The following is a 21,805-nucleotide window of genomic DNA, read 5'->3' as shown; positions in this document are numbered from 1 at the left end:
CATGCTGCGGGTGAGGACGGGAGAAATCGCGGTGCGTAATTCCGCGCTGGAATTACGCATCGTGAGCATTGTGCTATTAGGTTCAATAGAACCTAATAGCTGCGGGCAACGCAGCGGATTTTCGCCGCGAATTACGCGGCGGAAATCCGTTCGTGGGAAGGAGGCCTAAGGTGGATTCAGAACTAGTTGAGTGAGAAGGGAATTGATGGGAAACTGATCAAATTTGCTGATGACACAAAGCAGGAGAGATAGCTAACACTAGGGAAGAGAGAGAGAGTATTTTAAAAAAGATCTAAAAAAGCTTGCACAGCAGAATGGTATTTAACAAGGAGAAATGCAAAGTCCTACATCTGGGCAAGAAAAATGAAAAAACCATATACAGAATGGGAGGAATTGAGCTAAGCAGCAGCACATGTGAAAAAGACTTGGGTATACTAATAGATCATAGACTGAACATGAGTCAACAATGTGATGCAGCAGCCAAAAAGGCAAACACAATTCTGGGATGTATTAAGAGAAGCCTATGCTTCTAGATCACGTGAGGTCATTATCCCCCTCTACTATTCCTTAGTCAGATCTCATCTGGAATACTGTGTCCAGTTCTGGGGACCCCACTTTAAAAAAGACATAGACAAACTGGAGCAAGTTCAAAGAATTACCAAGATGGTGAGCGGTCTGTAAATCATGTCCTATGAGGAACGGTTAAAGGATCTGGGAATGTTTAGCTTGCAAAAAAGAAGACTGAGGGGAGACTTAATAGCTGTCTACAAATATCTGAAAGGCTGTCACAGTGCAAAGGGATCAGCCCTATTCCCATTTGCACAAGGAAAGACCAGAAGCAATTGCATGAAACTGAAAGGAGGACACAAATTAGACATTAGAAAAAAAACTTTCTGACAGTGAGGGTGATCAATGAGGGGAACAGATTACCACTGGAGGTGGTAAGTTCTCCTTCAATAGAAATGTTCAAACAAAGGATGGACAAATATCTGTCTGGGATGATTTAGTGAATCCTTCACTGAGCTGGGGGTTGGGCCCAATGACCCTGGAGGTCCCTTCCAACTCTACCATTCTATGATATTATGAATCTTCCCAGCGATAATTGCATCAGTGCTTTTACAGCAGAGTAATCATTGCTCAGTAAATGGAGTCGGACAGAGATCATTCCAGCCAGCCGTCCGCTGCGTCCATTCACAGTAAACAGGCAGTCGTTCATAAATGAACGTCTTCCTGTTTATACGGGCCAATCATTGTTTGATTTTTATTCCTCCACAATCCAAATGACGAACAAAAAGCAAACAAATTATTGTTCGGATCGTGCAGGCATTTACACTGAATGATTCGTTCAGGTTCTTGAAATCTGAATGATAATCGCTCCATGTAAAAGGGCCCTAATGCAAGTCACACCTGAATTTTCAGAGTTTGACTATAATTAGTAAATAAGCTTGACTAAAAATCTCTAATTCAACAGATAAAAATATTACTGACCTTCTGGAATGAGACTGGTGACACAACTGCTACCTGTATGGAGAATATATAAAAAAAAAGGATCACAATGTACTCAAAGACAATAAATCAAGTTTTAGAGTCAAGACAAAATCTATAAAATGCAAATCATGCACGCGTAAATTGGGTTACTCCCAAGTGATGCTGGATTTTCTTAAAAAGATATCCCCATTTCAAAAACTCACGGCATATACCTCTGAAACCCCCACCAATCCTGAGAATGAAGGGGTCACATGAGTTATTCAATGCTGCGTCCCTTTTGCTGTTTTTATCCTGCACTTCAGGCCACTAGATATGCAAGGCACTAAAGCACAGCCCTATTCAAGTCAATAGAGTTATCTGTGTCACTGTGCAGGGAAATCTTAAAAGGGAATTAAATATTAACCCTTTCTAATCCGCTGTCTGACGCCTGAAGACATTACGATTTAAGGCTGTACAGCTTCGATGTTGGAAGACCTCCGTCGGGCTTACTGTATATTGCCAGCCTGTCTGCTGTCGGAGCCTATCCAACGTGTCACCTCATGCAGTACTGGCTTTAGCCAGCATATAGCGCCATTGTATAACAGCAGAAAAAGAGTAAGCCCCCTAGGAAAACCAGGATACAAATGGGATTAGAAAGGGTTAAATTAACACTGTGATTTTTAGCATTCTCAGCATTGGTGGGGGTCCCAAAAGGTCAAAGTCCAGCCAATCATAAAATGATAGAAGAAACTGTTTTACCCCTTCCCGCTCCAGGAACTGAAGTGAGAAGGGAGTATATTACCTGCACTCTTCTCTCTCTAATCCATCAGCCTCGGTTTTTCAGCCATCAGCTATCCCCTAAATGGGCTGCTATAGCCAATGACAGAGCTCAGAGATAGACTACGGGGATTAAGTAGTCTGAAGATTGTGGTGGCCATGGTGGACGGCTAAAGAGTGCAGCCTATTAATCCCATTAAGCGTGACAGTCACAGTTGGTGCCATCAGTGATCATATATTTACCACCTATTCTATAGCTATGGAGTAATATTATATGAGCAGTATACACTGCACTTACCTAGGCTGAAACTGTCCATACATGCAGCCAAATTGTCCACCACTTTCCTGTAATTCCCTGCGTTTTCCTCTGTGATGTCCCTTCTTAAGCAGGATGTAAAAGCTAAGACTGTGTCGTTCTTACAAGAATCTGGAACACTGTTTAATGAGCTGAAACAAACAAAAAAAATAGTTTACACCATCAATCTTTTTCTGTATCAAATCATTTCCGTAACATTTTTTCAGATACAGTATGTACAGTCACAACAACCAAAACATCCTCAACATAGCCCAAATCCAGCGAGGGAGATTACAGAGTCAAAAAGTTTGGGTTTTTCTTCTCACAACTTTTACATTTTCAACTTTATTTTTCTTACTGTAGTAAATTAGAAAACCTGTGTGTCCCAATGCATTACCGCAGCTGTTATGGAAGCTGTAAGGGCATACTTTAATCCTGGTTAGGGCATGCTTAACAGAGGACAGCCTTGGGAGATTTTATTAGCCCGAGGGCTAGCTCTTAAAGTTTTCCAGGACATTAAAAAAAAAACCCACAATTTACAGGTTTAAAATTGTACAAAATCAAGAAAAAATATGCACTTCTCATGCGGTCATCTATATCTATATCTATATCTATATCTATATCTATATCTATATATATATAAAGACGAAAGCCCTCACTGACTCACTCACTGATTCACTGACTGACTGACTCGCCACTAATTCTCCAACTTCCCGATGTCATAGAAACATAAAATTTGGCACGAGCATAGTATATGTCCAAAATAGGAAAAGTAAAGGGGGGCCCAACTTGATTATTCAATTCTAGCGCAAAAGAATTAGCATCCAAATTTTACGTACGGAATCTAATTCTCTCACTTCCCGATGTCATAGAAACTTGAAATTTGGCACGAGCAGTGATTATGTCATAAATAGGAAAAGTTAATGGGTCCCAGCTCGATTATTCAATTCTAAGCACAAAAGAATTAGTGTCCAAATTTTACGTACGGAATCTAATTCTCTCACTTCCCAATGTAGTAGAAACATGAAATTTGACACGAGCATTGATTATGTCATAAATAGGAAAAGTTAATGGGTCCCAACTCGATTATTCAATTATAGCGCAAAAGAATTAGCGTCCAAATTTTACGTACGTACTTTAATTCTCTCACTTGCCGATCTCTTTTTATATAAAGGAAACGTCGCATGGTTACCTCCACGTGGTGTTTCCTGGGTAACGCAAAGAACCATGCAAAATGGTGAACATATTTTTTTCCTCGGTATTTCTAAAGTAACGACTACTCCATAAGATTTTCCGTGTGAACACCAGATAAACACCAGTACCAAATTAACTCGGGCGAAGCCGGGTATATCAGCTAGTGTTTTATATAATGTGCACAAGATTGCTCAACCAATCACAGGATTCAAAGACCATGGCCTCTATGTGTAAATGGTGTACTTTAACGTTACAATTCAGGTGTTTGAGATCTAGGACCGGGCAAACTGATCCACCTTTTATTGGAAATGACCAAAAAAAGTTAGAGTAAAAGGCGGTAAAACAGTCCTGAGAAGGAATTGGGATGATGACTCCATGCTCAAGTAGTCTTGTAGAGCTTGAAAGTACTGGGGGTATCTGGCGGGATCGGGTGGCAGAGAAGAACAGAAAAAGCGATCCAGGGGAACAGAAAGAAAATTGATGGCATATCCTGAAGAGTTGATCTCGCGCACCCAAGCATCTTGGACGTGAGAGAGCCACATGTCCCTTAAGAGGAAGACCCTGGATGACCGGGGTGGGGACCGCCCTTCATGCAGAGGAACATGTAGCTGAAGAGGACTTATGCCAGGAAGGGAGTGGTGTGTGAAGGATGGAAGTTTTTTTGTGATCCTGGGAGGAAAAATGCAACTCAGAAGTCTGTGGGCTGGAACCATGAAAGGAATGAAAATTATGTTTCTTCTCCTTACCACTGTACTGTCAAGTGGATCTCTTCTGTGAAAGATGGGAACTCTTTCCATTTGTAGCTACCGACATAAATTTCATCCAGGCAGCTGCCAAAGAGGCGGGATTTGGTAAAGGGAAGGCTGGTTAAAGACCTTTTGGAGGTGGTGTCTGCAAACAAACATTTTAGCCACAGCATGCAGTGAATTGCCATGGAAAGCACAGGGGAACGAGCTAAGAGCTTGGGAGCATCCAAGGAGGACTCGAAGATGAACTTGCCTGCCTAAGAGAGCTGAAGAGTAAATTCAGCCAACTACTCCTGAGCAGACATTGATAGAATGTCTCGTCGTAGTTGTTTTGCCCATTCAAATGAAGCCCTAGGAACCCAGGATGAGGCAAACAGAGAACCAACCTTCGGAGGGAACTATCAGAAGGAGAAGGAGTTTGCAGAAGAATCTTTGTTTTTCTGTTTAACCGCCTCTATGTGACGGTTTACCATGGCGGAAACTTTGGATGCCTTTTCCTCAACTAAAGAGGAGTCAGAATGTGGTATTTCGCCCGCGGAGTGAGAGCTGTCCCTAGAGGGGGGGGTCGCAAGGTGGCACACTGTGGAAGGAGTTGAGACAGGGGAAAGAAAAGACGGATTATGACTGCACGACCTTGGAAACCATAGTCATTTCTTGGTTTTGCAATGTCAACATTCTAGTAGGAACGATTCCTCAGCATCAAAACCCTGAGTTAGGTTTTAGCTGGCTGTCTTACTCAGCATCTCCACAATATACCTACCGGTAGAGGTTTTCACAAGGCCTGAAACCAGCAGAAAGAGCAAGCGCACCCATTCGGGTTCAGGGCCTTGTAAGGGCATGTAGGTAGATGTCCCTGGGACATGTTCACTGGCTGGTTTGGGAAGCAGGCAGTTTGTGCAAAGAGGCTCCTGCTGACCACATGCAAGTTAGCATGCAAAGTGCGTTGCAATGGCTATACTGTGCTTACTGGATTCTACCCTAAGATCTGAGATTGTAGTTGTATGCGCAGAACAGGAAATTGCCTAACTGCAACGTGTGTGCACTGTGGCAGAGGCAGGCTGAGAGGCTACAGGTGGGCTAGGGTGGCAAGAATGTGCCTAGAGCAGGTGTTACCCGGGTCCCGGATGTTCCTCCTGAGCTGTGTAGCAGAGAAGCCGGAAACGTGGGAGAGGAAGAGGAAAGCGGGGGAGAGTCCCATCAATAACAGAAGTCTCATCCTAGGAAGTAGAGGCACGGTTGATAGCATGGTAGGCGTAGACGATTGCCTATCAGTGACAAACACCCCAGTGACACAACAGGGGCAGGCCAGAAGAGGGAAATGAATGGAAGAGTGTGGGTACCAGAAGCAGAAACGTGCGATGCGCCACCCGGACAAGACCACAACAGGCCACAGGAACCAAAGTGGTTAAAACTCCCCGAAGATGCGACGCGGCCCAGACAAAAGTTGCCCACCCAAAGCAGGTGACCCCTCCCCCACAGTCCTATTACCCCGCTCAGAACGTAAGAGGGCCAGATTGGACCACGAGGCAACACAAACTGTGTCGGTAAGCTGAGGAAGGGGTTGCTGGCCATGCATACTTATCTTCCCTGGAGGGAAAGAGCCACATGCCATGGTATTGATGTCCAGCATGATTTCTCACCCCCCTTTAGTGGAGAGCTCAGGGAACTTGAGTGAAACAATCTTCACTGGCAGGTCAAAGGGAAATTCTGATTTCTCTGTGCCACCTTGCTTTGGGGAGGCAGGTAATAAGGAGAATTAGAGCAAATATGATGCCCCTCCTCAGTAGGGTAGTAGAGGGATTCTGTCACCTAAAGGGTGCAATGAACTCCAGGATCTGGAAAACCTGCAGCAGAAAGGTCTGCCTCCTAATGACACCAAGCTAAAACTGATTTAGCTTAGTGGCTGCAAGAGTATAGCTCATAGGAGTTAAAGGGGTTGTCCCGCGGCAGCAAGTGGGTCTATACACTTCTGTATGGCCATATTAATGCACTTTGTAATATACATTGTGCATTAATTATGAGCCATACAGAAGTTATAAAAAGTTTTTTACTTACCTGCTCCGTTGCTAGCGTCCTCGTTCCCATGGAGCCGACTAATTTTCGCCCTCCGATGGCCAAATTAGCCGCGCTTGCGCAGTCCGGGTCTTCTGCTGTTCTCTATGGGGCTCCGTGTAGCTCCGCCCCGTCACGTGCCGATTCCAGCCAATCAGGAGGCTGGAATCGGCAATGGACCGCACAGAAGAGCTGCGGTCCACGGAGGTAGAGGATCCCGGCGGCCATCTTCACCGGTAAGTATAGAAGTCACCGGAGCGCCGGGATTCAGGTAAGCGCTGTGCTGTTCTTTTTTTCAGTCCCTGCATCGGGGTTGTCTCGCGCCGAACGGGGGGGGGGGGGGGGGGGTTTGAAAAATAAAAAAAACGTTTCGGCGCGGGACAACCCCTTTAACTCATCTTTTGCTTCGTGTCCACCTCAGAGTGGCAGGAACAATACCCCAAGGTCTTCGCTGTGCCCCCAAATGACACAGCCAAAAACTATATATTTTAACTTTTCTTGTGTTACTTCCTAGTCAGTACTGAGTGGGAGCGTACTACAGAATACATTAGGGCTCATTCCCATCAATGCTAGGAATTTTAGTTTACCAACTCCATTTCGGAAGTAGGAAAAACGGCACTCTATGGCCAAACAAAACCATCTAACGGAACCGAGCAGTGCCGAACTGACCCTATTGACTGTAACTGGGTCTGTTCGATTTCCGTTTGGCCTTTTTTTTAGCGGAAGTCATCAACAGAGGTTCTGAATACAACCTCTGATGCTGAAGAGAACAGGCCATTAGACAGGCTAACGGCCCATTCACATGTCCGTATTCAATCCATGTTTTTTACTGACTGAATACAGACATAATACTGATCAATTTAATTAAATTTGTGTATTTGATATTCTTTTTTTTTTTTTTATAAACACAGACTGATGTTGCACATAAGATAACAGCAGTAAGTCTGATTGTGGTCCATATTCACGGGGCAAAAATCGCTCATTAAAGTCTATGGATGCTTTAAAAAAAACAAACAAACAAAAAAAAAAAAAACGCAGAGAACATGCATTTTTTTTTTCCGCACCTCGTTTTGTGTGCTGTGACCAAACTGGCATCGCTTGGGCACTCCTGTATCTTTTTTGGTTTTGCATGTGAAAAACGGATGGCACACAGATGCAATATGAACAAAAAACGCACACACGCACCAAAAATATTCAGACGCACACAGTGAACGCATTGCGGTTTTCATAGACGCAAATTGATTATGCTCTGTTGAATGAGCCCTGTTACTTCTGCGGAGCATAAACATGGTTCACATGTGGTGTTTTTGTTATGATACTTCTGTACCTCTGTTACTTCTTCTGGAATGCATACATTGAGAACTGTTATTTTAACCCTTTCCAATCCACTGTCTGAAGACATTATGATTTAAGGCTGTACAGCTCCGATGTTGAAAGACGTCCGTCAGGGTTCTCTTACTGTATACGGCCAGCCTCTCTGCTGTCGGAGCCTATCCGACGTGTCACCTCATGCAGTACTGGCTTTAGCCAGAATATAGCGCCTTTGTATAACGGCAGAAAAAGAGTAACCCCCTAGGAAAACCGGGATACAGATTGGATTGAAAAGGGTTAACATTCCCCTTGTCATTGGAGTGTGTCCTCACCAACTCTATCACAGTCCGCAGTTGTTATACGCTATGTATATATTATTTCTAGGCATGTCTAGTAATGTCCATGATGTAATGGCCTTTATCCATATCTAAAAAGTAAGCAGGCTGTAATTTCAGGCCCTTCATCCATAGACACGAATATATCAACAAGTCATACAAGCTCATCCCACAGGGCTGATGCTTCGGATAGATTACCTTGCTAACACCTTTTTCAGTGGATTCTTGGTGCCAACGGTGAAGTACATTTCAGTTAAAACATTCATACAGCAGCAGAGAACTTCTGTACCGGAGGAGCTGCTGGGCATACTTTCTAAAAGTGGTGCGATCTGAAACAGAAAATACTTGTTAAATCAATGAGGTCGGTTTCGTATCTGCATCGGAACCTCCGAATGGAGGTTCCATTGCAGAACCATCTGAGAAGATGCAGCGGGCAGAGCCCATTATAGTCAATGGCGTCCACCCGGCACCGTTCCATCCTTTCAGCCACGGAGATTCCATTTTCCTATATCCAAAGGATTTTCCAAAGCAGATGTGAAACCACCCTTATACATGCAGTGGAGGATATAGGTTGGCACAATGTGATGATTATTAGAAAACGTCTTACCTTTTTGATACAGTGGATTTGCTGAACTCCATCTTGAAGTCGCAAACATTGCAAGAGTAGTGAAGGCAAATTTTGTTCTGTGTCATCTATAAAAACTACAAAGTACAAAATATCACTTCTGCGAAGTACCTGCATCTTCATAAACAAAGACAGATCTAATAGAATAGATAAGAAACTACAGAAAGTTCAAAAGCTCAGCAGGACCATTCAACCTGAACAGGGTTACACATGTCATAGGAAGTATTTGGGCTAAATATCTGACTGTTGACAGCTTAAAGGGGTTGTCCCGCAACAGCAAGTGCAGTTATACACTTCTGTATGGCCATATAAATGCACTTTGTAATATACATCGTGCATTAAATATTGGCCATACAGAAGTTATATACTTATCCCCTCCTGGTGTTGGCGTCCCCGTCTCCATGGCGACGAACAAACTTCTTCTCTGGTCGCAGGAACAGTTGGGCTTGCGCACAGAGGATTCTTCTCATGGATGGTCCGGGCTCACGAGCTGCGTCCTGGCTCCTCCCCCTTCTCTGCGTCATCGCGTAGCTCCGCCCCGTCACATGGTGCCGATCAGCCGATGAGGTGGCTGGAATCGGCAGTGGAGCGCAGATAGCAGAAGAACATCCACGGTGCACAATGGGAGAAGACCCGCGGTGCACTGTGGGAGAAGACCAGCAGCAGCCATCTTGGACAGAAGATTTTTTAAAGTTGCTGAACGGGGATTCAGGTAAGGGAATTTTTTTTTTTTTAATAACACATGGCAGCGGTTTTCCTTTACAGGTACTGGGGGACTAGGCAAAAAAAAAAAAAATTATCTTTCGGCGCGGGACAACCCCTTTAACCCCTTAACGACCAATGACGTCATGGAGCCGCGGGGCATGTATGAAGAGAGGTTGCGTGGCTACCTCTCTTCATACAGTGCGTGCGTCAGCTGTTTATAACAGCGCGGCCGATCGTGGCTATTAACCATTTAAATGCCGCTTTCAATTCTGACAATGGCATTTAAATCCCCTGAACGATGTTCGGGGGTCCCGCGCGGCCCCCCCGCGGTGAGATCAGGGAAGCCGTGCGGGTGTCATGGCAGCCGGGGGCCTAATGAAAGGCCCCAGGGCTGCCTTAACAGACTGCCTATAAAGCGATCCCCGTGGGGTGGCTTGATAGACTGCCTGTCAAAAAGCAGTATGACGTAATGCTATAGCATTACGTCATACTGCAGGAGCGATCAAAGCATCGCATCTTACTTCAAAGTAATGTAAAAAAAAATAATCAATAAAGTTTTTTTTAATTGAAAAAAAAACAAGTTGTAAAAGTTTAAATCACCCCCCTTTTGCCATATCTATTATTAAAAAATCGAAATCATACATTAAAAATATGTATTTGGTATCGCCGCGTCCATAAAAGTCCGAACTATCAAAGTAGCGCATTATTTTTCCCGCATGATGAACGTAGTCCGAAAAAAAAAATAAAAGAACGCCAGGAATGCACTTATTTAGTAACCCCGTGTACCAGAAAAACCGCAATAAAAAGCAATCAAAAAGTCGTATGTATTCCAAATTGGTACTATAAAAAACTACAGGACATTACGCAAAAAATGAGACCTGGATCAACTATGTCAACAGAAAAATAAAAAAGTTATCGCGCGCACAAAATGATGGCAGAACATAATTGAAAAAAATTTCATGTCTTTGAAAAAAAAAAAGAGGAGTATAGTAAAAAATAAACTATACAAGTTTGGTATTGTAGTAATCGTACCGACCCATAGAATAAAGTCATCATGTCGTTATTGTTGCCGTTTGTGCGCCGTAGAAACAAGGCACACAAAAAAAATGGCGAAATGTCGGGATTTTTTTCCATTTTACTCCACTTAGAATTTTTTTAAAGTTTTTCAGTACATTATATGGTACTTTAAATAGCACCATTGAAAAATACAACTCGTCCCGCAAAAAACAAGCCCTCATACAGAGACGTCGATGGATAAATAAAGGAGTTACGATTTTTTTAAAGGGGGGGAGGAAAAAACGAAAATGGAAAAAGAAAAAAGGCCGCGTCATTAAGGGGTTAAAGGGAACCGTTGGGTCCCTTAATCTGCTTGGGGAGCAGACAGCATGGTACAGTGACAGGCATGCTGATTTCAGCAGTCTGTCACTGAAACTCTTACATATTCATACCTGCATGGTACCTGCTTGTCCTCCTCCCAGATGATGACTGGCAGGTCCCTCTGTCTTAGGGCCCTTTTTTGAATTGTGTGAAACTGAATAATAATCCTCCAGTGTAAACTTGGCCAATGGTCAAACAACGAATGATAATTCGCTTATCGTTCGTTTTATGCAGTCATAAAAACCACACGACAATCGGCCCGTGTAAACAGACTAGGAACGACAGTCTCTCCATCGCACTCCGCCTGCATTCACTGATGAGTATCGCTCCTGTGTGAAAGCACAAGAAAGATGCTCTACGGGATGCCTACTGGGCGCTTAACAGCTTGACTGTCGTCCCGCGTAAAACCGGTCAAGCAGCACCTAGAGGGAGGAGAAGGCCGGTGGGAGTATGTATATACTGTTTGAATACTTATGTGCTTCAAAACATACTCACAGCCATTCAATTATGTCATTCAATGAATGACTGTTATTATTTAATCGAGCGCCGGTTCTGATTGGTTCATCGAGCACTACGTCAGCCAATCAGAGCAATCACTTGCTTGGGGAGGGGTATTCAAACACAGCTACCAGGAAGAAATGCTCTGTCGGCATTCAGGACTACACAGAAGCCAGCAGCAGCGACGGAGACCAGCGCAAGGGACCTGAACGCCGGCTGTTAGGTGAGTACTAAGACGCCACTTGAAAATAAGACACTGTGCCTCATTTTAATATAAGATAGGGTCTTATTTTCAGGGAAACACGGTATGTGTCAGGAACTTTCCTGTTGCAAACATCAGATCAATTTATGTAAGGGTGAGAAAGGCCGGGTTCACACAAGGGGGGAATTGCCGTGGAATTTCCGTGTAGACTTTCTGCATGGAAATTCCACCGGCAATTTTTATTCCGGGATAAAGCAGCAAAGTGGACAAAATTTGCAAAAACCTCGTCCACACACTGCGGCCAAGCCGCAATGAAATTGACATGCCTCACCGAATTCAAAGCTGTGGCATGTCAATTTTATCGCTGTCTCTGCTGCGGCCATCTCTTCTCTCTATGGGGAGAGATGGCCGCAGTGGAATGCAAGCAGCAAAGCCGCGTCAAAACCCACGGCGAACGTGCAAGTTTTGAAGCGGCAGTATTGCCGTGGAAATCTCGCGGTATTTCCGTGCTGTCCTGCTGCAATCATTCCACGACATTTCTGCCCCGTGTAAACCCAGCCAAATAGTTCATTGTAACAACTGTTGGCCAACAATGGATGTGGGTTGACACTTGGTCAATGCCATTCAAACACAGCAGAGACGAGCGACTGTAAGCACAGTTGTTTGTCCCCGTACAGCCATCGTTGGCCAGTTGCACAGATGCGCAGCCATCCAGGGAGCATTTTTATACCTGCTGGTAAGACACGATCTGCTGAAAAACCAGAGTTTACCGGATTATTATTGGCCCTTTTACAGTGACTGACAATCGGCCAAACGTTTCAGGGAATGGTGGTGTCCCACAATTCAGTTGTGTAAGGCCGCCTGCACACGGGTGGAAATCCCGCGGCGGTATTTCCCGCGGGATTTCCGCCACTGAAAGTTTGCATAGGAGTGCATTACAATATGCACTCCTATGCAGACGGCCGCGGTTTGGCCGCGCGAAATCTCGCGTGGCAAACAAACCGCGGCATGTCCTATTTTTGTGCGGGGCACGCACTCACCTGGCCGCCGGCTACGGTCTGCGCATGCGCCAGCTGCGCGGCAGCCGGCACATGAAAGAGCCAGGGCCGCCAGGCGCGGGTGAGTACGCGCTCGTCACTGCAGGCTCTCGGGTCGGGTCCCGCGGCGAGAATTCTCGCCGCCGGATCCGACCCGCTCGTGTGCAGGCGGCCTAAAGGGCCCTAATGTGTGACAAGACCCTAATGCATTTAAAAAAAGGAAAAAAAGTCCAACAGAACGAGAAGCCACCCACTTGGGATTCCTACTACGGCCTGAGAACAATCTCTTTTCTAGGTTCTGAAGAATTGCACTCACTCTGTATACTCACTTTTAAGATTTTGAGTATTTGGACTGTCAAGAATTAACACATCCACGCTTATCTCTTTTTTCTTCTTTACAACCATCTTGAAATGTAGCTTTCCTTCAAAAAAAGAAATGACAGTAACAAATATTATTACAGCTAAATGATGCTACAAAATACACAATATTTCACATATTTAGAAGAAATCAAATATACACTTCAACAACTGCTCCAGCTTCCACGGCTGAGTGTACACGCCAGGGGATAACGCTAATGGAAACTTTCCAGCTACTTGGCTGTTCTTTGTAATGGCTCGCTGGTGGTGTAGAAGGACTGGGACCGGGGTGACGACATGGCGCTATGATGTTCACGCCAGTGCATGCTCAGTGTCATTCTGACATTGGATGCAGACAGGGACATTTCTCTGCATGTATATGGATCAGTTTAGATATGTCTGTCTGGTGATATACTTTATCTGTCATACTGTTACATTTTCTTCTGTACATTTGTGGTTCATATACTTGTGTAACATCTAACTGCCATATCAACATCTAGGCAGAGCAAGGGTCGTCACAGGTTCCTGATGTGGAGCCGTCCTGAACAGGGCGAGTACTCTGCTTTTAGGTATAGTCTCCTTGCATCAGTTGGTTAGAGTCAGATCTCCCGTTTCCCCACTCTTGTCTTTCCTTATAAAGAGAATTTCACAGCGGCAGTAGAAGTCCAAAAATAATATTGAGAAGCTAACTTGATTGGACCTTAGAAAATACTAAAATATAACTTTTATTCCTATTAGTTAAAAAAGTATAGAAGGACAAACAATTACATATATTGGAAAAAGAAAAAGATTCTAGAGTATAATCCAATTTAGGCCACTATAGCACAAAGATAAGGACTGATTCGGTTAAGCTCCAAGAGGGGACGCTTATCTGACTAGTTTAATCAGTCTAAAAATGACAGATATCTCGGATGTTCCAATGATTATAGCGCAGGTGTCATCCCGATAAGGCCGCCTGCAGACGAGCGGAAATCCCGCCGCGGGATTTCCCGCGGGATTTCCGCCGCTGAAAGTCTGCATAGGAGTGCATTACAATACGCACTCCTATGCAGACGGCCGCGGTTTGGCCGCGCGAAATCTCACGCGGCAAACAAACCGCGGCATGTTCTAATTTTGTGCGGAGCACGCACTCACCTGGCCGCCGGCTCCGGTCTGCGCATGCGCCGGCTGCGCGGCAGCCGGCACATCAAAGAGCCGGGGCCGCCAGGCGCGGGTGAGTACGCGCTCGTCCCTGCAGGCTCTGGGGTCGGATCGCGCGGCGAGATTTCTCGCTGCCGGATCCGACCCGCTCGTCTGCAGGCGGCCTTTGTTGGGTGACTACTTAAAGGAGATGTCTCGAGGAAGCAGTTAAATTTTTTTTTTGCCCAGTCCCCCCCATTAAACATACATTACTAAGCCCCCCTGTAAATGACATTTCTAGCTGGTTTGTACTTACCGTTCCAGCGTTTCAGCAACTTATAAAAGTTTTCTCAAGATGGCCGCCGGCTCTTTCCCCGTCGCTCGCTGCAGCCCGACGTGCGCGCTCCCGAGACGCCGCCAGCTGTGTCTCCATGGCAACCGGACGCATCGCAGCCGCCGACCAGACGCCCCGCAGCCGCCGACCAGACGCCCACCGCCAGGCAGCAGGTAACCGGCGCTAGCCCCCGGCTCCCCAGCGCTAGACCCTCAGCCCAGGTGAAGGCCCCGGAGCCCAGCGCTAGTTCCCCCGGCCTAGCGGCAGCCCCCCCGGCCTAGCGGCAGCCCCCCCCCCCCCGGCCTAGCAACAGCCCCCCCCCGGCCTAGCGACAGCCCCCCCGGCCTAGCGCTAGTTCCCCCATCACAGCGGCAGCCCCCCCCGGCGCAGCCCGGCGCAGCGGCAGCCCCCCCATCGCAGCGACAGCCCCCCCGGCCTAGCGCTAGTTCCCCCATCACAGCGGCAGCCCCCCCGGCGCAGCGACAGCCCCCCCCCCGGCGCAGCGCTAGTTCCCCCGGCGCAGCGGCAGCCCCCCCCCCCCGACCCATCACTTACCTGGGACGCTTCTCGGGGCTGCTGGGCTGGGCTGGGCTTCTCCGCTGGGCAGCTCCAGTTTCTGCACCTTCCTCTAACAGAGGAAGGTGCAGAATGGCCGCTGCAGCGCGCTCCCGAGCAGTGACAGCTCGTCTGCGCATGCGCAGAAGAGCTGTAGCGGGGAGCACACTGAAGCGGCTCGTGCTGAATAGAGAAGACCGGACTGCGCAAGCGCGTCTAAAAAAGCAAGCTGCCAGCGAATTTAGACGGAACCATGGAGACGAGGACGCTAGCAACGGAGCAGGTAAGTGGAATAACTTCTGTATGGCTCATATTTAATGCACAATGTACATTACAAAATGCATTAATATGGCCATACGGAAGTGTATAACCCCACTTGGTTTCGCGAGACCACCCCTTTAAAGAAAGCCTGAGCAATCGCTAAAGTGGTGTGTTTTGCCAAGTGTGACACTGAAAGGTCTACTGCCCATTTGACAGCTTAGACTGGTCATGGATGGAGCAGGCTTGGCACCTGATCCATACAAACCCCGAGTGCTAAGGGGCTAAAGAGTTTATCTCATCAGAGACACTGGACCTGCTGCAGCGCCACTTCTCGGTGCGGAGAAGCTGCAGCTCAACCAGACATTATCCCTATAGTGACTGCTGCAGGTGAATGGAGACCAGTCAGATTAAGGATCACCCATGTAATACATGTGCAGCTCGTGTGTGCCGAAGCAGAAGACATATGGAGCAGGGTTGTCCTTTTTGAAGATGACTCATTTACTGCCTACTGCGCCACCTCAGGCCTGTAGTTCTGCAGCAGGCTGGCACGGTAGGCTACACTGATGTTAGGCCTGAACCAACAACCTGACAGGGTAAACAGAGACCGCTGCGGCAGGTGGGAAGGTGTAAGAAGATGGTAGATCTGCAGCACCAGGCCGAAAGGGTATACCGTAAATGTTGCACGAAGTGGACGGTGTGCACAGAAATTGCAGCACCTAGTGGAGGGCGCACACTGCAACAAAAGCCCCTGGCGGACGCTGCGAATGCAGCAACTGGTGGACAGCGCACATGGAGACTGCAGCCCCTGGTGGATGGCACACAGGGCGATTATGGCCCCTAGCGGAAGCAGCGAGGGAAGTATCGCACACGGACGGACGGCACACGCAGCAAAGGAAGTACATGGCAGATGCGCCAATTTCGGCTCTTGGCGGATGCAGCAAATGAAGCATCTGGCGAACGGCGCACGCGGAGACTGCGGTCCCTGGCGGGCAGTTAACAAAGCACCTGGTGCCAAGAACACACGGAGACTGTGGCCCCTGGTATAAGGCGCATGCTGCGAATGAAGCACCTAGCGGGCGACTGCAGCACCTGGCAGTTTAAAGCGAATGAAGCACTTGTCGGACGGTGCATGTGGCAACAGAAGCACCTGGCGGATGGCGCATGCGATGGCAGCGGCACCTGGCGGACAACGTACGTAGCCAACGAAGCACCTGGCGGGCGGCGCACGTGGCCAACGAAGCACCTGGCGGACGGCGCACGTGGCCAACGAAGCACCTGGCGGACGGCGCACGTGGCCAACGAAGCACCTGGCGGACGGCGCACGTGGCCAACGAAGCACCTGGCGGACGGCGCACGTGGCCAATTAAGTGCCTGGCGGACAGCGCACGTGACGATTGCACCACCTGGCGAACGGCGCACGTGGCGATTGCACCACCTGGCGGACGGCGCACGTGGCGATTGCACCACCTGGCGGACGGCGCACGTGGCGATTGCACCACCTGGCGGACGGCGCACGTGGCGATTGCACCACCTGGCGGACGGCGCACGTGGCGATTGCACCACCTGGCGGACGGCGCACGTGGCGATTGCACCACCTGGCGGACGGCGCACGTGGCGATTGCACCACCTGGCGGACGGCGCACGAGGCGATTGCACCACCTGGCGGACGGCGCACGTGGCGATTGCACCACCTGGCGGACGACGCACGTGGTGATTGCACCACCTGGCGGACGGCGCACGTGGCGATTGCACCACCTGGCAGTCAGGGTATATGGGGCTATTGCACCAGACTGGCGAGATATACTGAGGTTGCAGCTCTCAGCACCAGGCTGACAGGGCAGGTAGGGTCTTCTGTGGCACCAGGCTGACATGGCATGCTGGGAGTTATTGTACATGGCAGAGAATGACAACACAATCTGATATTTTCTACAAAGTAAATAATACTACAGCACAGATAAAAGAGGCAGCATCAGTGCCCCCAGCCGTTACCTCAGTACCACCATGTGCAGGAAGAGAACAGCCGGCCTCCTGCTATAGGACTACTTCCCGGCCACCGGTAGAGGACAACATGCTCACAACCTACTGTTTCGGCCATTTTGTTGAAGCTCAAACTAACTGAAATCGCCTGAGCTGACGTCACTAACATGGCTCCACGGAGGAGGACGAGGTTGGGCTCTACCTGCCGCATATCCCACCCTGCTGCTCCAGCTGACTGCTTCTATAGCAGTGACTATAGGTGGGGGATAGGGCAGTTTGTGGGGGTCTTTAGACTGTGACCAGACTGCTAATAAAACCCTCCACAGTCCCCATTAGTGCCAGTCAGCATGTAGAAGGCTGCAGCTGTGGAGGCAGAGAAGCCTCCATGATGTAACCAAGGGAGACCATGTTGTTTACTTTAGCTAATGTACTTATATATGGTCGCACCTCTTTTTACCCGGATTCTGGCGCCACTTCCGTGACAAACCGAATATCATACGTTCATAAGCATTAGGAATTTCAACACCACCTTGTAAACAAGTAGCAAATGCGCAACATGAAAGTCCCCACGAGGCGTAATAACCTGGGGCTACATGGCGACAAAGTTGCTTGTCACGTGTTCTAAATTCACGGTTGCGGCACTATGTTATTTGTAGAGGAAAGCAAGTTACAGGCGACCTTACTACTATCCCCCCAAAAATTGGAAAGAGTAAACATTCCACAATCAAAAACGGGTAGCCATCTTGCCCCAAAGCTGTACAAACCACGTAACGACGGTCACAATCCTTCCATAACACGCCTGTCACAGCGTCCCTACAAAGTGAAGTCACACCGCAAAGTTTGTGTTAGATTTTACCACACGGATCCCATCTCTTAAACCATGGCTGAAAACTGCAGCTACGCCTCCTATTTCTGCCATAGATTTGCGTAAAATCTTTTTTTTCTGTATAATAACCATTTCCAATCCAATTTGTATCCTGGTTTTCCTAGGGGGCTTACTCTTTTTCTGCCGTTATACAACGGCGCCATATGCTGGCTAAAGCCAGTACTGCATGAGGTGACACATTGGATAGGCTCCGACAGCAGAGAGGCTGGCAATATACAGTAAGGCCGCCTGCACACGGGCGGAAATCCCGCGGCGGGATTTCCGCCACTGAAAGCCTGCATAGGAGTGCATTACAATACGCACTCCTATGCAGACGCCCGCGGTTTGACCGCGTGAAATGTCGCGCGGCAAACAAACCGCGACATGTCCTATTTCTGTGCGGGGCTCACAGAGCCTCGCACAGAAACGTCATTCACCCAGCCGCCGGCTCCGGTGTCCGCATGCGCCGGCTGCCCGTCAGCCAGCACATGAAAGAGCCGGGGCCGCCGGGCGTGGGTGAGTATGCGCTCCTCCCTGCAGGCGCTGGGGTCGGGTCCCGCGGCGAGAATTCTCGACGCCGGATCCGACCCGCCCGTCTGCAGGCGGCCTAAGAGAACCCCGACGGACGTCTTCCAACATCGGAACTGAAATAATAATGTCTTAAGACGTCAGACAGTGGATTGGAAGGGGTTAAATAAAAAATAAATCTTGTATAGCGCCAACTTATTGCGCAGCGCTTTCAGGTAATTTATTTCTCACATATGGGCGTCTGTTTTTGCCTTGAGTACACAGATTTACTGCTCCAATGGGTTCGTTCTCGTGAGCGCATTTCGAGGATGCGGAAAAATAGGAGCTGCTCTATCTTTTTACATTTTGCGCAACAAGGCCTGATAGAAGTCTATGAGAGGGGCGCAAATGTGCAAGGGGAAGTATGAAAAACTGCACAAAATGCGAGAAAACACCACATCCGGACCTCATTACGCAACACAGCCTTTTAATCCACAGGAAGGGAGTTTCGCGCACATGTGAACGGGTCATGCGTGTGCGAAAAGTACAGTACTATGTGCAGGCACATGTGTAAATCAACCTCATCCAACCTCGATGTGCTGATACGTAGCGCTGAGCGTCTGAACAAGCTCTATGGCCGACTTTACACAAGCGTATGCATATTTGCACGCGCATGAGCGCCACGTTTTTGCGGTAGGAACATTGCTTCTTTGTGTGCGCATCGGTATATTTTACTGTACTTTGTGCACGCTTAAAGCATGTGTTCTTGTATGCGCAAAAAAAAAAAATGCATCGATGTTCCCAGCCATTAACCCCTTAAGGACTTAGCCTATTTTGGGCATAAGAACGCAACGATTTTGGGGGGATTTTCATCTCCACTTTTCAAAAGCCATAACTTTTTTATATATTTCCGCCGACATGGCCGTATGTGGGCTTGTTTTTTGCGTGGTGAGCTATAGTTTTTACTGGTGCCATTTTTGGGTACATAAACTACATTGTAAAACTTTTATTAATTTTTTTATGATAGCAGGGAGAAAAAAACGCATCAATTCTGCCATTTTTTTTTGTTAGTTTTTTTTTTTTTTTTTTACAGCATTAACCCATTGCAATCCAATTTTGGATTTAGGGATTTCCTAGGGGCTTTCTCTTTCTGCCATTATACAATGGCGCCATCTGCTGGCTAGAGCCAGAACTGAGGTATGGTACATGCTGGAGAGGCCTTCGACGATAGAGCAGCCAGTAATATACAGTAAGAATACCCTGCCGGACTGCTTCCGATATCTGAGCTGTACAGGCTTTAATCAGAATGTCTTTAGACATCAGACAGTGGATTGGAAAGGGTTAATCATGCATCAAAAATAACACAATATCGGTACTAGAAATGAGCGAACCTACTCGGCCACGCCCCTTTTTCGCCCGAGCGCCGCGATTTTCGAGTACTTCCGTACTCGGGTGAAAAGATTCAGGGGGGCGCCTCCCACTCACCCATGGCGCCCCCCGAATCTTTTCACCCGAGTACGGAAGTACTCGAAAATCGCGGTGCTCGATCGAGTAATTACTCGAAACGAGTATATTCGCTCATCTCTAGTCGGTACAATTGCGACAATACCAGAATTCTTCTTCTTTTTTTTTCTTTTCTTAGGTTTTTCCACTTTTCCGCAATAAAACCCCTTTTTTTGTTTTTCTAAATCGCTGTATTCAAAGTCCTATAACTTTTCTATTTTTCCATGTATGGAGCTCTGGGAGGGCTTGTCTTTTGTGTGACAAGCTGTAGTTTTTACGGGTACCATTTTGGGGTACATACAGCTATTTTGATCACTTTTATTCCTTTTTTCGGGGGAGGCAAAATGAAAAAAAATATGCATTTTGCCTCAGTTTTTTAATGTTTTTTTAAAACTCTTTTTGCCGTGCAGGATAAAAAGTGTGCTTAATTTGTTGTACGAGTCGGTATGGATACAACGATACCAAATATGTTGGATTTTCATTTTTACATTTTTTTTACACCAATAGGGGAAAAAGCAGAAAAAAGGCAGGTTTTTAACCTTTTTTTACACTATTTATATATTGGAATGATCATTGCAGGATGGGAAAGGCCTGCTTAATAGAGATGAGTGAACGTACTCGGTAAGGCTGATTTTGCAATCGAGCACCGCGATTTTCGAGTACTTCACTACTCGGGTGAAAAGATTCGGGGGTCGCCGAGGGGCGTGGCGTGGCGTGGTGGAGCGGGGGGTAGCAGCGCGGAACAGGGGGGAGCTCTCTCTCTCTCCCTCTCCCCCCCCCCCACTCCCCCCCCCCCCCCCCGCTCACCCACGGCGCCCCCCGAATCTTTTCACCTGAGTAGTGAAGTACTCGAAAATCGGGGTGCTCGATTGCGAAATCGGCCTTACCGAGTATGTTCGCTCATCTCTACTGCCTAATCAAGAATGGACAGAAGTAAGAGGGGTACAGTTCAGAGATTTGATCCCTATGATAGGACACCAATCACAATCGGGACAGATATAGTTATTAAACGACTAGTCACCAGGCAATGTGTCAAGTCATTAATAAGTAGATCTGTCCTCATACATAAGGTACACCTTTGGTGTTATTTCAATAGTCAAGAACACGTAGATGTTCCCAAAATGTGACTTGCCAAATGCTACAGGTGACGGGATCACGAAGGCTAGAAAGATATAGACCCTCTTAAATTAGTGCAATAGCGTCCCTTTACAGTAGCTCCACTATAGCTAGTATAGACAAAGAGGTCGGAATACAGACCAGATGTCTCCCTCTAGTACATAATTCTGGTCAACGGTTCAGCAGGTTTCCTTATTTGTATATTTCTTCAGAAACCAGATATCAATGTCTATATAAATTCCAACTCGTGGAGAACAAATGTTGCCTCACTGAGAGTTGAAGGATTGTGGAATGACCATCAATCTTAACGGTCAACGATGATAGACAACTGAGAAGATACACTTTCTTAAGTTGTGGCGGGCATAATGACCCTGTTCAGCTAGCAGCTATAGAACTCAGATATATGACTCAGATATACATTAGCCCCTAGAAGGCCAGATAGTCCTACCTAAGAGATTGAAAACTGACCATCGACCCTAACTGCCAGCGGCAGTAAGTCGTACAAAACAATTTAGGTTAGAGACACAATGTCTGCAATGGTTATAGATGCAAAAGCCCTGCTAAGCTGAAAGCTAAAAGAAATTATATCT

The 21,805-nt window shown here is 47.2% G+C and overlaps 1 protein-coding gene across 2 annotated transcripts in view; it reads right to left on the bottom strand.

Annotated features, from left to right (window-relative positions):
* Positions 1-17,279, bottom strand: part of THADA (THADA armadillo repeat containing) — a 551,380-nt gene extending 534,101 nt beyond the window's left edge. For both annotated transcript variants that reach the window (XM_066595569.1, XM_066595570.1), the window contains exons 1-6: positions 17,237-17,279; positions 12,951-13,043; positions 8,785-8,879; positions 8,376-8,506; positions 2,543-2,691; positions 1,489-1,521 (exon numbers count right to left, since the gene is read on the bottom strand). In XM_066595569.1, coding sequence (XP_066451666.1) covers positions 1,489-1,521; positions 2,543-2,691; positions 8,376-8,506; positions 8,785-8,879; positions 12,951-13,026 — 484 coding nt within the window. In that variant the 5' untranslated portion in view covers positions 13,027-13,043; positions 17,237-17,279. The remainder of the gene's footprint in view (positions 1-1,488; positions 1,522-2,542; positions 2,692-8,375; positions 8,507-8,784; positions 8,880-12,950; positions 13,044-17,236) is intronic.
* Positions 17,280-21,805: the final 4,526 nt, after the last annotated feature.

This window comes from Eleutherodactylus coqui, chromosome 3 (assembly GCF_035609145.1).
Source record: "Eleutherodactylus coqui strain aEleCoq1 chromosome 3, aEleCoq1.hap1, whole genome shotgun sequence".
Lineage (NCBI taxonomy): Eukaryota > Metazoa > Chordata > Amphibia > Anura > Eleutherodactylidae > Eleutherodactylus > Eleutherodactylus coqui.
This window is presented reverse-complemented; position numbering and strand designations above follow the sequence as displayed.